Source organism: Camellia sinensis, unplaced genomic scaffold (assembly GCF_055761805.1).
Source record: "Camellia sinensis isolate YWXY unplaced genomic scaffold, ASM5576180v1 Unanchor12, whole genome shotgun sequence".
NCBI classification, from domain to species: Eukaryota; Viridiplantae; Streptophyta; class Magnoliopsida; order Ericales; family Theaceae; genus Camellia; species Camellia sinensis.
This window is the reverse complement of record NW_028128998.1, coordinates 1,727,259-1,744,473: the sequence shown is the minus strand read 5'-3', so window position 1 is coordinate 1,744,473 and position 17,215 is coordinate 1,727,259. Positions and strand designations below refer to the sequence as shown.

Here is a 17,215-nt window from a genome sequence, read left to right as displayed (position 1 = left end):
TCAGAGTTTGAGTATTATTGCTATAAGACATTTTCCAAGTTCCTAAAATAAAGTGTTGTCGCTATAGTGCAGTTTTTCATTATTATCGATTCCCCTTCCTTCTCTTGACACAAAAAAATAAAAAATTTAGAACCATTGGGGTAAGAATTATATTTACAAAAATAAAAGGACCAAGAAATAAATTTATCAATAAAAGGGGAATAAGTGCAAAAAGAAAAAACTTAAACCCCAACCTCTACTGGTATAAATTAACAGGCACATGTAAAACCCTAACCCTCACCTTCTTCTCCTCAAGCAGAGCATACCAAAAATCGAACTTCACACTGATGTAAGCTCTCTCGTTATATATATATATATATATATATATACATACAACTTTTTCTTTGATATGCTTATATTCCTTTGTTTCTTCAGTACAGTGCTGCTTCATTTGTTTTGATGGAAAATATTTTTGAGAAATGTTTTAGTGGAAAGAAAATAGAAAGTAAATTTTAGGTGCAAGACATATTTTGGAGACCCTATGATGGAGGCTTTTGGGATTTTATTAGCCATTGTTGTTATAAATCAAGTGCAGAGAGATTAATTTGCTAATCGTTGAGATCTGGGCAAAGATTATGGTGACATATCTGTTACCATCACAGGGCCTTCAAGAAAGAAAAGGAAACAATAAGGGTCCTTTCCAGGAAAATGATTCTGAAATAATGTTCTGTTTCTGAGAGTAGAACCCATGATTTAGCTGCTTCCACCTTTGCATGTTTTTTTCATTTTGTATTGTACCCAATTATACTACATTGATGCTCAATTTTGTCTAAATCTAGTTATGATCCGATGAGATTTTTTCTTCTTTTGGTTGTGCATGTGTGTGAGAGAACAAATCTGTGTTTATTGTTCTGTTCTTTTATATCTGAACTTACTATTGCAGTTATAGTAGCCACAAATTTCTGAATAAAAAACTTACATAATTTATACTACTTTGTAACCTTTGATGTATGAAAACATAGCATTTAGTTTAAGAGAAGTGAAAATTGAGAACAAAAACTACCTAAGAGTGAACAATTTTCTTATTTAGGATCGATTATCACAACGGTTGGAGAGATTGAAGCGAGAGATTGGAGCGGATGTGGTCTATAGAATTAAGGTGGAGTGGCTTAAGTGGAGGAATGTGTCTGGGTACTGCGCGATAAATGATTACCAACTAGACTAAAAGGAAAGTTTTATAGAATAGTTATTAGACTAGCAATATTGTATGAAACGGAATGTTAGGCAACTAAAAAACAACATGTAGATAAGATGAGTGTTGTTAAAATGATAATGCTAAGGTGGATGTGTGACAAGATTAGAAGAAACATAGTTAGAAATGAGTATATTCGTGAATGGATAGAAGTAGTACCCATAGAAGATAAGTTGAGAGAGAGGATAGATTGAGATGGTTTGGTCATATACAACAGAGTATACGAAGGCAGTAGTAAAGAGATGCGATATACTAACAGTAGATGTAAGTGTCAGTGGAAGGGGCAAACATAGATTGACATGGGTTAGTGTAGTAAATAGAGATATGAATCTCTTTAATTTGACTAACCAATTGGCCATTAATAGAGTCCATTGGAAAAAAAGGATTCATGTAACCAATTCTGTTTGATGGGACTTAAGGCTTAGCTTGGTTTGGTTGGTTTACTGTAGATTTATGTTTACATTGATTCTATATATTGAACATTTGAAAATTTTGGTCTAATTAATCTCAATGACATAAAGAATGATTAGCGCTTTACTCTGACTTTTAATCTTCAGAGTATTATCAGAATTCTGAGATTACTGTTGATCCTACTGTTAGTTTGCTATTTGACTGATATAGCTTTGGTTTGAATGTAGTCCCTTTTACCGAAATCCAAGTCTTGATCTGAAAATTTTCAGATAATTCAATAAAATGTCGAACCCAAAGGTCTTCTTTGACATACTGATAGGAAAGATGAAAGCGGGTCGAATTGTAATGGAACTATTTGCTGATGTCACCCCTAAGACTGCTGAAAATTTTCGTGTCCTCAGCACTGGGGAGAAAGGGATTGGTAGATCAGGGAAACCATTACATTACAAGGGCTCCACGTTTCACCGTATCATCCCCAACTTCATGTGTCAGGGCGGAGACTTCACAAGGGGTAACGGGACTGGTGGGGAGTCAATCCATGGATTGAAATTCCCGGATGAAAACTTCAAGTTGAAGCATACAGGGCCTGGTATTCTTTCAATGGCAAATGCTGGACCGAATACAAATGGATCTCAATTCTTCATTTGTACTGAGAAGACACCATGGCTTGATGGTAAGCATGTGGTGTTTGGAAAGGTTGTGGATGGCTATGGTGTGGTTAAAGAGATGGAGAAGGTGGGGTCCGATGAAGGGATGACTTTGGAGACGGTTGCAATAGAAGATTGTGGTCAGGTAACTGAGAACTGATGATGGGAAAATGAAGGAATTTGTGATGGAAAATGAAAATGTTTGGCAGAAGAATATGATACAATGTACTGTTATTTATCTGTCATGGAAGTAAATTGGAGATTTGAAGGTAGAAGATATCTGCAATTAGTAGCTCTGACTAATATGTTTTGTATGCCTGAATATTGTCACAACCCTTCAAAATTTTATTTCGCAGTTTAGATGAAAATAGAATGCAAATTTTTGAAAAATGTTGTTTATTTTCTGTAGTAATGATCTTAATTCCTTTTTTTATTTATATATTTCAACGCTACTCTATATTTTAAATATCTATAAAGCTCTTCAAATGTATCTAGTCTTGATTTTTTAAATGTAACTAGTCTTGATTTTTTTCTTTAAAAAAATAAAATAAATAATTATTGTAATGGCTAACTCGAATTCATAATCTTCTCTCCATATGTTGAGAGGAGTGAGATTTGAACTTTGGACATTAGATCTAATATAATCCTAATTTTTTTCTTCAAAAACAAAGAAGTTATTGTAATAGCTAACTCGAATTCATAATCTTCTCTCTTTATGTTGAGAGGAGTGAGAATCAAATTTTGGACATTAGATTTAATGAAAAAGATTATTATCACTTGAATAACACATTATACAATAAATATTTTATTTTATTTTATTTTATTATTTGAATTGCATATAAGTTAAATCTCTACCATATTGTTTCTGTCCAATAAAATTCTAGTTTTTATTGATTTTTATTACTAGTAATACTACACATCGAAAAATTTTATCCAAAATTTACTTAGAAATATAATTGATGACTCATTCATTCTATACATATACATGAATCTCATAATACATCAATACAATCTTCATTGCACAAAGACAATCTTTGCAAAATTAATTGTTTTAGTTCATAGTATTTTTTTTACTTTATTTTATTGAAAGTTATAAATCCAACCTAGCAAATTAGGCTAAACATGTACATTATTGTATTTAAATATGAGGTAAATTATAAATATACTTAAAATATGAATTGTCTCTTATAATTTTGGAAATTACATCACACCTCTTGAAATTTCTAATTTTATAAATGATTCATTTTATCAATAAATCATTAAATTAATTAACGTTTTTTAATGATGTCAGAAATATATTTCAATTTATAATTTAAGTAATTTTATTATCGTATAAAAAATTAGTTAGGAATTTCATTTTTCTAGTTAATTTTATTAAATAAAATTTTTTACAAAGGAAAATTTATTATTTTTCCAATCATATGAGGCAATAAGTATACCTTAGGGAGGTATATTTGTAATTTATCCTTGAATCTTGAGGGTTGCTAAATGCCCGTACCTATTTACTTTGGACCTATTTCTCTGACCCCTACTCACATAATTGAAACCCTTTCATATTTTCTTTGAACCCCCACCTTAATACCAACTATACCTTTATTCTTTGGATCTTCAACTCTTATTCTTTTGGCAACTCCTTCCATTGTCGGCAGCACTTCACCGTTGGTGACCTTCCTTTCGGCAACCTGCACCCTCTCTATTTCCAAACCCAAACCCTTCAAAACCCAACCTAAACCAACCACCATGAAAACCCACCTCACACCCTCCTCTCCAACCCTCATCATCTTCTTCTTCTCTCTTTGCACCTTCATCACCACCATTAAAGACAATGTCAAGTGCCTTGAAGGCTTCAAGACGTTTCCTCCTCTTCTTTTCTTTTTCTTCTTCTTCTATCTGTCATGACCCATCATCGCCATCACCGTCTAAAGCCGCTGTCATCACCGCCCACTACTAATTTTTTTAAAACCCTAGGGCTAGGGTTAGGGTTTCAGAAGATGTGGAGAAACATGAATGGCCAACGATGGACGACCGATCGAGAGAGATGAAGAAGATTGCCAGAGGTAATAGGGATTGCCAGAGGTAATAGGGATGGCCGATGAAATTAGGGTTAGGATTTGAGACATTAGGGTTAGAAAGTTAGGAATAAGAGTAGAATGAAATTTTATATTTGGAAAAAATTGGAATTAAAAAAATGAAAAGAGTAGGGGATCCAAAGAAATAAAAAATGTAAATAACAACTTTCTAAGAGGTTGTTTGGGATGTACTACGAAAGTATATATATATATATATATTATCTATTTTAGATTATAAAATCTGTCTATTTTTTATACATCTTTTATAAAAAAAAAAAAAATTAAAAAATATGATTTGATCATTTCAAATATTTATAAAGAAAAGTAAAAAATAAAAAAATCAACCGGACCCGGTTCATGTCCCCCTTTTCTCTGTCTCTCTCTCTCGTCAAATATCAGAATTTTCAGCAGATAAGGCTTGAGGTCTCTCTCCTTACCACTCCTGAACTTCAGCCCCCAGACACACACACTCTCTCTCTGTGACATCATGTTCTCTCTAACTGTAAACACTCCCAAACCCCTCTCTCTTCCCTCCACCTTCCTCCCCCACCACCCTCTACCCTTTCCCCAGCACCAGCACCAGCACCAGCACCAGCACCAGCACCACAAAGCTTCACTCTCAAAACCCATCTCAGCCACCATAACCCCATCATCACCCAACCCCTCTCAACAACAACAACAACTCTACCAACCCTTCCGCCCACCCCCATCTTCTCTCCCCTCCAAATTCAGCTCTCTCGACATCGCCGGCCGCCTGGACATCCTCGCCAACCGTCTCGGCCTGTGGTTCGAATACGCCCCTCTCATCCCCTCCCTCTTCCAAGAAGGCTTCTCTCCCTCCTCCGTCGAAGAAATCACCGGCATCTCCGGCGTCGACCAGAACCGCCTCGTCGTCGCCGCCCAAGTCCGCGACTCCCTAATCCAATCCTCCACCGACCCCGCCACCCTCTCCTTCTTCGACAACGGCGGCGCCGAGCTCCTCTACGAGATTCGCCTCCTCAGCGCCTCCCAACGCGCCGCCGCCGCACGCTACGTCGTCGAGAACAAGTTCGATGCGAAGGGCGCTCAGGATCTGGCTCGAGCCATGAAGGACTTCCCTCGCCGCCGCGGAGATCGAGGTTGGGACAGCTTTGATTATGCTCTTCCTGGTGATTGTTTATCGTTTATGTATTATAGACAAGCCCTAGAGAATAGAGACCCGTCGGAGGAGAGGACGGCGGGGTTGCAGGTGGCGTTGGAGACTGCAGTGTCGGAGGCCGCGAAGAAGAGGGTTTTGGGGGATTTGGAAGGGAGTGGTGGTAATGGGAAGGACAAAATTGGGCTTGAAGATGGGGCTAGGGTTCCTGTTGTGAGGATGAAGGTGGGGGAAGTGGCGGAGTCCACTACGGTGGTGGTGTTGCCGGTTTGTGAGGCAGAGAAGATGGAGAGACAGTTGGAGGAGGTGCCGTGGGAATGTGGGAATGAAGGGGAATTCGGCGTGGTGGTGGCGGAGAAAGGGTGGAATAGGTGGGTGGTGTTGCCGGGTTGGGAACCGGTTGTGGGGTTGAGGAGAGGAGGAGTGGTGGTGGCGTTTGCGGATGCAAAGGTTTTGCCGTGGAAGGCAAATAGGTGGTACAAGGAGGAGGCGATTTTGGTTGTGGCGGATCGGGGGAGGAAGGAGGTGGAGGTGGATGATGGGTTTTATTTGGTGGCAAATAATGGTGATGGTAATGATAGTTATGGATTGAAGGTCGAGAGGGGTTTGGCATTGAAGGAAAATGGTGTAAAGGAGAGTTTAGGGACTGTAGTGTTGGTTGTTAGGCCACCAAGAGAAGAGACTGAATATCAATTGAGTGATGAAGATTGGGAGTGAAACAAAAAGTCTGATGTAATATGTACCCATTTTGTTCATGAGTTTTGATAATGGTGGGAATTGAAAATTCAAAAATGTGAAGAAGCGTTTCATTTTAATCACTTGTAAAAGGATGATTCTTGTTTAATTAGAGAGGTAGTTAAACCTCCATTGTTTTGTTTAATCGGAGGATTCAAGATTTGTATTGTATGGGTAACCAAACCAACAAGTTATAGCTTAAGGAGGCATCACATTGAGCTCAAGATGAAGGGAAGTTACTCAGGAATGTGAGTCAACAAAGGTAGAGTAGAATTTAGGTACATTTCTTCAAGTTGTAATGTCCTTCTATGTACTCATAAAATTCAATAAAAATAAATAAAGCCTGTTTTTTTTGTTTTATAATGGGGAAGAATTTTTGGTTTGAAGTTCAATGTGTGCAGGCCTGTCAAACTTGATCATTGAATTGAGACCTTACATGTTTTATACCATCTTTAACATGTGAAGAATTAATATGCCACATAATTATCCTTGTTTCATTTCCTATTCAAATTTCTTTTGTCATTTGTACGGCCCACTGAGTCTTCTGATATTTAGGATTCAGAGAATATTACTTTGGAGTATTAAAATGTTTCGGTGTGGGTTTATATCAGCATCAGCAATGCATATTGTGATATCAAGGTGTCAGCTGAACTTTTAAGACAATTTAAGTCAATTTTTTGTTACAGACTTTGTGCATCACTACACTGTCGGGTATGGATCATACTAACCTAAATACTTGGTCCATTTTGTAATGGCTTTGGGTAATGCTTGAAATCATGTTTGTTATTGGTATTTTCCTTTTCTTTTTGGTCGTATAGATCCATTGTACAGGTTATGCCCCTTTCGTGACCATTTTTTTCTTCAATTCTTACACAAATATAGTATTTCTTGCTTTTGTTCTATTGATGTTTTCTTGCAGTGTTAGCATGGGTACAGCTGCTTCAAATGCTGATGTTGCTTCTGTAGGGAGAGAGTTAGCAGAAGAGGTAAATTTGTAACATGTATATTAGAGTTTTATAACTTTTCTGAAGGTATTTTTGGTCAAATTGGCGTAGAAATTTATCATTCATCTATTTCTGAGTTCTCTCCTCATCTTTGCATTAAAGTTGAATTCTTCTTCCAACATTATAAGCTTTAGGGGGGTTTGGGATGAATTTTGCAAAAGAGTTCTTTTTCAAGGCTGGCAATGGAGGTGGAGTGAGGTTTTTGCTTGATTGGTGGTGTGTTTATACAGTCATAGACTGTTAAGGGGAGGTGTTACTGAACCCGTTTCTTTTGGTTTTGAATGTGAATGCTTAAATGTACAGTTATATGTTAGTTTCTGATAGTGGTGTGGAATCCTCTGTTTTAGACAGCTTTGGAGGATAGGGAGATTCAGTACATTTGAAGGCATTTTTTGGGGTACTAATAGGACTCGGGGGTTGAAGGTAGTAACATCTATGAAGCAAATATGGATATCGGTATGCTACATGTACGTTGATACAGTAAAATATAAAACAAGTACGGTACAGGTACAACTAGATGCGTTCATAAAAAAGAATAATTTAATTTGGAGCAATGCAAAAATTAGTTAAATGGTTTAGTTTATTAAGATCTAAGCTACAATTCACATTTAATGCCAGGAGGTACAAAATAAAATAAAATTTCATTATATTAAATAACTTAGAAACTAAAACTTAATTTTAAAATCATGCTAATTATTAAAAGCAGTCTAAGAAATTAACTTTATCTCTATATAGAAGAAAATACTATTTTGATTAAGGTACGACTTGGGATACGTTTGTGGTACGACAAAAATTAAGTAGAAAAAATTTGAGTATGTATGTCTAACATGCAAAGTATCAACCCCCGGTATGGGTACGATATGTTTGTCAAAGTACTTGTTAGTGTATATGAGTGTGTGATGGACACTTTGGGCCACCTTTAGGTCCTAATCTGATAATGCTGTCTGTAGATTAGTCTATAATCTCTCCCATATATAGAAGAGATTTGTACATTGATTCTAATATATATCACACATAATACATACATATTTCTTTCATACATATTTCTCTCTCTCTCGCTCTCTCAACCATTGTTATTGGATTTAACACGGTATTAGAGCTGTAAGGTTCTGTTAGACCAACACCGCTAGAAAACACAATTGTTGTTCCATCGATTACAATTTATCAGAAAACACCATATTTCATACAATTACTATGAAAATCGTGGCCTCTCTTCTGCTCATCTATTATTCAATTGCCCAGTCAGATCTTGTCGGTACTGCAACAACGTTGGTCCTGGTCATAGAGAGCCCGATTGCTTTTGCAATTTAACCCGTTCATCTCCTACTGGCCACTCTTTTCGTGGTGGCTTTTCACGGGGTCGTTCATATCGTCCCTCAAATCAGTCCAGATCTCAGCCTTTTCATCGTACTACTGCTACGGATTCTTCTAAGCCTTTATATCTGGCCACTCCTGTCTTCTCCCAAACTGATGTTGAGGTCATGCTCAAACAGTTTCTCACCACCTCTGGTACTCCTCCTACTGCTTTGTCTGTGATTTTAGGTATATCTTCTTGGTATTTTGACTTAACATGTTGTAATCATATAACTTCTAGTTCTACTATATTTTCTTCTATCTCTTCTGCTTCTCATATTCCCTTCATTCATACTGTTGATGATTCTCTTATGTTTGTAAATCATGTTGGTTCTGTTTTCACATCTCATCTATCCCTATCAAATGTTTATTTTATTCATGTCCTCACTTTATACCTTATTTCTATTAGTCAATTATGTGAGCTTAGTCTAATCGTCACATTTTCTGCTAATGTTTGTTTGGTACAGGACCCTCAGACAGGACAGACTCTTGGGATTGTCTATAAGCTTGGATGTCTCTATGAGCTCATTCATCTTCATGCTCCAGAATCCACCTCCTTTGCTACTCCTACATCTGTTTTCGTCTTGTCCCCTTTTTCATCTTTGGTATTGTCATTTAGGACATATTACTGTTAGTCGATTAAAGTTTTTAGTATCTGCTGGTTAGTTAGGTCATATCATTTCAAATCATTTGGATTGCTTGCCTTGTCAACTTGCAAAACAACCCGCATTATCATTTAATAGAAGTACTTTTGTGTCTTCTATATCATTTGATCTTATACATTCTGATATTTTGGGGCCATCACCTATTGCTACCATGGGGGGATCACGTTATTTTGTTATTTTTGTTGATGATTTTTCACGGTTTACATAGTTGTTCCTTATGAAAAATTAGTTTGAACTCAAATAACTTTATCACAATTTTGCAAAAATGGTTCAAACCCAATTCTCAAAAACTATTAAAATTTTCCGATCTGATAATGGTATGGAATATAAGGATCTTGATTTTCTCTCTTTCCTTCAGAATCAGGGTATTCAGCCTCATCGTTCCTGTGCTGGCACTTCCCAACAAAATGGACATGCTGAACGCAAGCACAGGCACATTCTTGACACTAATCAAGCTCTTCTTCTCTCCTCTTATCTTGAAAATTTTGGGGGGAAGCTACACTTGCTGCTGTTTACACTATCAACTGTGTCCCTACTCCTATCATCAACAATTAAACTCCTTATGAATGTTTGCATGACACTCGTCCTCCATATATCCATCTTCGGGTTTTTGGGTATGCATGTTTTGTCCTTCTCCAACCTCATGAACACACCAAACTTAAACCCCATTCTCGTCTTTGTTGCTTTCTCGAGTATATGATTGAACATAAAAGCTATCGATGTTGGGATCCTATTGCTAAACGTCTTCGTATCTCTCGTCATGTGTTTTTCTGGAGCATAAAATGTTTTCATCCTTATCCTTGTTCCACTTATCATCATCTTCTACTTCCATTCTATTTACTCATCCCTCTCTGGATCTCTTCTTTAATGATTTTGATGTAGATTCCTCCTCTTTAGAGACGCATTTGCAACACCTGATCCCACCTCGCCTGCTCCCTCTGATGGTTCTGCTTTGCCTCCACTCGATCCCGTCTCTAATATTCCCTCACCAGATGACTCTCCAATTGAGCTCCTTATGTCTCTTCATGCTCTTCACACTAGTTGCCTAACCCGGATAACTCAACAACTTGCTTATCTTCGTGATTATATTGTTGGTTCCACTGTTTTTTCTACTCATGAACCTACCTCCTATTGCGAGGCTTGTACTAATCCTCTATGGAAGCAAGTTATGATTGATGAACTTTAGGCTCTTAACAAAACTCAAACTTGGACCATTGTTGATCTTCCTCCTGGAAAAACTGCAATTGGCTGCAAATGGGTTTACAAAATCAAGACTCACTCTGATGGTTCTATTGAGTGGCACAAAGTTCTCCTTGTTGCAAAAGGCTTCACTTAGGAATATGACATTGACTATGAGGAGACCTTTGCTCCTGTTACTAGACTTACCTATGTTCGCAACTTAATTGATGTTGCTGCTACTCGTCACTGGGATCTTTTCCAAATGGGTGTCAAAAATGCCTTTCTTAATGGTGATCTTTTAGAGGAGGTCTATATGCAACCTCCACCTAGGTCTACCTATTTGGCTAATCAGGTTTGCAAATTTCAGCGTGCTCTCTATGGTCTCAAATAAGCCCCTCGTGCTTGGTTTGCTAAGTTTAGTTCCACCATTCATGATCTTGACTTCACTTCCAGCTCATATGATTGTGCTCTATCCGTTCGGACAACTACTTATGCCACCATTCTTCTTCTTCTCTATGTGGATGATATGATTATTACCGGTGATGATGTGACTAATATTCTTAGCCTTAAACAATCTCTCAGCCGACACTTTGAGATGACAGACCTTCGTATTCTCAATTATTTCTTATGTCTTGAAATCTCTCATGATTCTATTGGTTATTATTTATCCCAGGCCAAATATACATCCAATCTTTTGGCTCATGCCGTTCTTATTGATTGCAAGATTGGCTCTACTCCGATTGATACTTAGACTTGTCTCACTCCTCTTGACCATTTTCTCTCAGATGCTACTCTATCGCCAGCTGGTCGACAGTCATGTTTATCTCATAGTGACTCGTCCTGACATTACTTATGCCGTTCATTTTGTTAGTCTGTACATGTCGGCTCCTCGCACCCCTTATTACATTGCTCTGCTTCGCATACTTTGCTACCTCAATGGAACCTTGTTCTATGGACTTCATTATTTTTGCCCACTCGTCTCTTGAGTTTCGTGCCTTTTCTGATGCTGATTGGCCTAGGGATCCTACTAATTGCCGCTCCACTACGGGTTTCTGTTTCTTCTTAGGGGATTCGCTTAATCTCTCATTGCTCGTTCTAGTCCAGAAGATGAACATCATGCACTTGCTAACACTACTCAGGAACTTCTGTGGCTTTGTTGGCTTCTTACTAACATGGGTGTTTCCTTCTCTAGTGCTACCTCTCTCCACTGTGACAATCATAGTGCCATTCAGATTACTCATAATGATGTATTCCATGATCACACCAAACATACTAAGATTGACTACCATTTCATTCGTCAACATGTTACTCTTGGCAACGTCCACCTCCTTCCTATTGCTTCTGCTGATCAGCCTGTTGATATTTTCACCAAAGCTCATCCTCTTGGTCATTTCAATGATTTGGTTTCCAAACTCAAGTTGGTTGATGCTTATCTTCGTTGAGTTTGAGGGGAGATGTTAGTGTGTATTAGTGTATATGCTTTAGCCTTTAGCCTTTGGCCTTTCAGCCACTTTGGGCCACTTTCGGTGATTGACACTTTGGGCCACCTTTAGGTCCTAATCTGATAATGCTGTGTGTAGATTGTCTATAATCTCTCCTATAGGAGAGATTTGTACATTGATTTTGATATATATCACACATAACACATACATATTTCTTCCATACATATTTCTCTCTCTCAACCATTGTTATTGGTTTCAACAGTACTCGGGGTTCATATGTAACCATTGGTTTGGAACACTTGGAAGATTAGGTTTGGTCAGATCTTCTATCTTCCAATTTCCCGTCATAACTTAATAACTTACAGAATGACTGCTAGATTGACAGTACCCTATATATTCTGCAAGTATATTAGAAAGACCTTTATCCTATCTTACGAATTTTATGGTAATTGTCAAGAAAGAGGCTGCAAGGGTGCGCTAGCATTCTTCTAGTCTAATATAAAGGTTAGGGGACTCTATCATGATCTTATGAAGCTACATCTTTACTAAGCAAGACTCTATCCAGATCTAAAGAATCTGCCACAGATCCTTCTTCTAAGTAGGAGAGTAAGCAAGTAACCGGAAACAAAGCTTTCGGCTGCCCCTTTAGATTTCAAATTCCTTTTCTTAGGGAAGATTACAGGAGTGGTTCACTCGGCATCATTCTTGCATGATTAGAAGAAGCTCATTCATTCTCCAGCATATCACTTTGTTTGTGCAGCGCATACAATCTCCGCTTTCCTACCAGGCCTAGCTTCTGTCCCTATTGATCTTGAGGTCAAAACTTTAGCAATCAATTTCTCTATCCTGTAATTATGCCAGTGAAGGTTCCAAAAAAGGGAGAAGATTATTAGTTAAGGGAAACGAGCCATGATCATGATCGTGAAGTGGAAAGAACGTGCTGACCAAATCAAATGGCAACCGCTTCCTTCCTTTGGAAAGGTATTTGGAGGACATTTCGTTGTTTTTAAAATAGCTTTCCGTTCTTTCTAACTAACGCTATCTTAGATGCAAATCTGTGTGCTGAGGTACTGAAATTAGCAGAAACCCGCTACATTGTTAGTTTGTTACCAATTAGTAGAAGTAACAGAAGACTTTCAATGCACAAAGTCACTTAGAAACTACAACGGGTGTCCCTGTATGAACTTTCTATAACAGTTTTTAATCAATTCTTCAACTTTTAACTATTTATAAGTTGGTATTCCAGTTTTCTTTGGTGCCTAACAATCTTAACGCTGTGTTTGGTTGGAGGATTTTGGGAAAGATTTGGAAAGGGGAAGGGAAAAGGTGTGTGAAACTAGATGAAATGTAGATATGTTTTATTCACATTTTATCTACCTTTTCCATTTTTCTTTTCAAATCCCTCCCCAAATCCTCCAACCAAACACAGTATAAATGTTCCTCTTGAGGTTGGTTGTATGTCTTAAAATTAAAAATTTTCAAATAAACCTCGTTTCATGTTTCTCTTGAGCTTTGTTTTTGGCACACATGGAAGCAATTAATTACAAATGTTACAAATGGTATAAAAAATTTAAACAAAAACCAAAATGAGTAACTATTTCATGACTAGGGGCCTATACAATTTCCAAAATTTGTTATCCTTTTATGGGAAGAATGAGTATCTTTATGGAGTTTAATGCGTATAAATAGCACTATGCAGACTCTGGCCAACTAAAATCTACTGAAAATAAATTACATTCAAAATAAATCTACCCAGATCACACATTTCACCTTCTTTTATTTTTGTGTGTACTTTTTTGGGGAAAAAAAAAATCAATGTCTTAGTTCATGAACTACATGATTTCCTTCCACACACAATTATATATATATATATATATATATATATATATATAATTTATTTTGGATAAATTGCAAATACATCTTATGAGATTTGTTTAAAATACAAATTTTTCTTTGTGGTTTTGGAAATTTCATCCTGCCTCTTGAAGTTTTTAATTTCATAACAAATAGTTCATTTTATTAATAAATCATTAATTCAATTAACAGTTTTTAATGATGCCAGAAATTTATTTTCATTAATAATTAAGACATTTTTGTTATTATATAGGAGAACAGTTAGAAATTTTATTTTTTTAGTTAATTTTGTTAAATAACATATTCTAACAAGGGAGTATTTATAATTTTTCAAATTACAGGAGATAATCTATATTTTAAATAAACTTTAAGGATGTATTTTTAATTTATCCTTTTATTTTTTACATGGAGCAATCCTCTAATGCAATCCCCCCCCCCCCCCCGGGGCAAAAAAAAAAAAAAAAAAATTTGTCTAATGCAAGGTCATATTAGGTTCATTCTTAGTAAATTTTCAAATATCCACAACTAAATTTCAAATAATACAAGGTAATCAATGGTCATCGAATTCAAAATCTCTATGATACACTTTTAACTTCATATTTTGTTTGAGCTTTTTCAATGGTATTTTTAATTTATTAAAATTTGTGTCATGTTTGATATAAAGTTTAGTTAGAGTTAAAATTTGACAATCTTCTTTATTGCTGTGTCTTTCATAATAGAGAAATTATCTGGTAGGTTTGACATATCAGGTGGTTGTGTGCTTTGTCTAAAACAAAAGAATAAAACATATGAGAAAATTAAGAGAAATTAATTACATGGTCCAATACAATTTGAAAGGCACATCACATTCAATATTGGCTGAACCTCATAGATATTTATTCTCATGATGTGATTCATATATAACCCTTCTACTTGGCATGTGTGAGAAAAATTGAAGAAATTGCATTTACACTATTGAAGTAACATTGCTAAATTATAATATTTTGACAATATTCATTACTAAAATATAATGGTAGCTAGTCATTTTGTTATTGACTGGAGATACTCTTAAATTTTGAATAAACATATTAGTGATAATTTATTCTTTTAAATACTTATTTGGTTCAATAGAATGAAATAAAATAAAATAATCATTTTATCAAAATATTTATTATCACGTTTGATTTATTATCCTACACTATTAAAAACAATGATCATCCCATAAATAAATACAAAAAATTAAGAATAATTATTCTATTATATTGTGTCTCGTTTCGAGCAACTAAACAATACCTTAGGCCCATCTCCAATGTTGTATCAAATGATTATCAATTTTGAATTTGATAAAAAAATAATCTTTTTTTAGCTCCAACGGTTTCACCAAATCGATATCAAACCGAGAATATCAAAACTCTTTCACCAAATAGAGGATTTCTGGGAGTCTGCACCATTTCACTGTTTGGTGCCGTTGGTTTGGCAGCACTGGACGGCCGATCGAACGTCCGGCCGGTTGTCCCCCCCCAGTCATCCGATTGGTAGATAGCTTCTCATAGCAATGCATGCCCTTAGACGACCGGGCATATGTCTTCCCAGACATCCTCTATGTATACAGGCTTGCAAAATTGTGTGAATTGTGTGCCAACAATACCAAATATTTGTCCAACAATTGAGGGAAATGTAGCAGAGGGTTGAAGGATGCATGAAGATTCAAAAATGCCATTTAAAATTAGCTGTTGCTTTTGTAGGATGTTTGCCCTATAAGGTTACCGTTAGTTTTGCAAAGGTTGATCAAAGTTGGTTTTCCAAAGGGTTAATCAAAGTTTCCGTTAGAAATTGTGTCTATAAAATATGAGTTGATTTCTGTTTTACTTTCACAATATCATTACAGTTTTTGTTTTCTTTGTTATAATTTCCTTCAATATTCATGTGTTGTCTAATATTTCAGTTATTCATTTTATAAGCTGGATATTGTTAGTTTAAATCTTTAGGTTTTCTTTAATTTGTCACTTGTTTCTTTTACGATATGTTTCACTGTCAACTTCAATTTTCGATCATATTGATTTTTTTTTTGAACTGGTTTAGTTGTAAAAAATTTACCTTCAAACTATGGAAAATTTTGAAATGTTTGACGAATCACAAACTTTTTTTCCAGAGCAATGATGTAAGTATTATTTTCGAAATTTCTCGTAGTCCTCGTGGTAAAGCGCTCACTATTATAGAAGATGAAATTTTATATAGATCTTGGTTGGCCGTCTCTCAAGATTCCATTACAGATAATAGTCAGGCCATGGCAATATTCTGGGAATGGGTACTCGTTTATTTTAATTCACAATTGAATAGTCAATCAAATCAAAACTGTATTTCTTTGTCTCACTGTTGTTCTGTGATGCAAAAGACAATTAATAAGTTTTATGGTTTTCATGAACAAATTCAATTGAGGCAACAAAGTGGAACAAATGAGGCAGACAAGGTGATTTTTATTGGTTGTTATACCATATATATTTTCTGATTTGTATCTACTTGTTATACTTACTATGTATTCCATTTTCAGGTTGCTGAAGCTAAGTGCATGTATCATGCAATCCGAAAAAACCACTTCACATTTGATACAAGTTGGGAAATTTGCGCCAAAGTTATAAGTGGAATGAAACTAGAACACAAGGCAAGAAACCCACACCACCAGCGAATCCATATTCGACTCCAGCAACTGAAGGTGAGGTGTCGGAACCCAACAACAATATATTTGGACCAACAACGGAGTAGTACATCAACACGACCAATTGGTACTAAGGCTGCGAAAGATAAGTTGAAGAAACAAGCAAGTCACGATGTTAGGTTTGATGAAATGGTAGTCAACTAGTCTAAAATTGTTGAAGTATTGTCAACTATGTCCTCTAGAAGTGTTGATTGAGATGAACAAAAGGCGATAGAATATAAACAAAAGGCAATAGAACGTCGAAGAAAGGCAGAGAACATGGAGGAACAACTGAAAATATTATCTATGATGAATGAAAGAGAACAACGAAATGAGGAACATAAAATAATGTCAATGGATATGACCAATTGAAATCCTATGCAAATGTCTTACTATGAAGAGCTTCAAATCTTATTTCAATCAACAAATAGATTTGCTTGATTGTTTTATGAAGACCGCTTTTTTTAGCCCAATTAGTTTCACATCAGTTTTCATATTTGTTTGTTTAATGTATTATCGTTTTAGTAATTGAATGTTCTGAGTGTTGTAGTCATGATCTTCTTATAGTAATGATGTGAAATTATTTTTACTATTGATCTGCTCCTAGGAAGGATATTTCTTGAACTTTTGTTTAATTTTACAAATAAATAATGATGAAAAGTAGTTATTACTGATAACTTGTCTCATAAAGTATAGGAATTTATTTAAATTACTTACCTATGATATACCTTAAAAACCACATAGTACTAGGATATACATTAATAAAAAAAAAAAAAAAAACCACACACTCGTAGTACATCCATTGAAAAAAAACAC

General features: G+C 35.8%; 2 protein-coding genes and 2 long non-coding RNA genes across 5 annotated transcripts; all 4 read left to right on the top strand.

Annotated features, from left to right (window-relative positions):
• Positions 1 to 205: 205 nt before the first annotated feature.
• Positions 206 to 2,679, top strand: LOC114286422 (peptidyl-prolyl cis-trans isomerase CYP19-3). 2 transcript variants are annotated; one of them, XM_028229587.2, is made up of 2 exons: positions 206 to 328; positions 1,870 to 2,679. In XM_028229587.2, the coding sequence occupies exon 2, from the start codon at positions 1,925 to 1,927 to the stop codon at positions 2,447 to 2,449; it is 525 nt and encodes a 174-aa protein (XP_028085388.2). In that variant the 5' UTR covers positions 206 to 328; positions 1,870 to 1,924; the 3' UTR covers positions 2,450 to 2,679. The 2 variants fall into 2 exon arrangements, with proteins under 2 accessions (XP_028085388.2, XP_028085389.2); XM_028229588.2 differs by having other exon boundaries at positions 249 to 328; positions 1,912 to 2,679.
• Positions 2,680 to 4,753: 2,074 nt separating this feature from the next.
• Positions 4,754 to 6,591, top strand: LOC114286420 (rubisco accumulation factor 1.1, chloroplastic-like). Its single transcript, XM_028229585.2, has one exon. It carries the CDS (start codon positions 4,846 to 4,848, stop codon positions 6,208 to 6,210), a length of 1,365 nt encoding a protein of 454 aa, XP_028085386.2. The 5' UTR covers positions 4,754 to 4,845; the 3' UTR covers positions 6,211 to 6,591.
• A 544-nt stretch (positions 6,592 to 7,135) lies between these two features.
• LOC145814687 (uncharacterized) lies at positions 7,136 to 9,347 on the top strand. The gene is made up of 2 exons (XR_014358031.1): positions 7,136 to 7,214; positions 9,053 to 9,347. It is a non-coding gene; the product is annotated as an uncharacterized LOC145814687 (long non-coding RNA).
• Positions 9,348 to 12,067: 2,720 nt separating this feature from the next.
• LOC114286405 (uncharacterized) lies at positions 12,068 to 16,848 on the top strand. The gene is made up of 2 exons (XR_014358030.1): positions 12,068 to 12,852; positions 16,256 to 16,848. It is a non-coding gene; the product is annotated as an uncharacterized LOC114286405 (long non-coding RNA).
• The last annotated feature ends 367 nt before the right edge of the window (positions 16,849 to 17,215 follow it).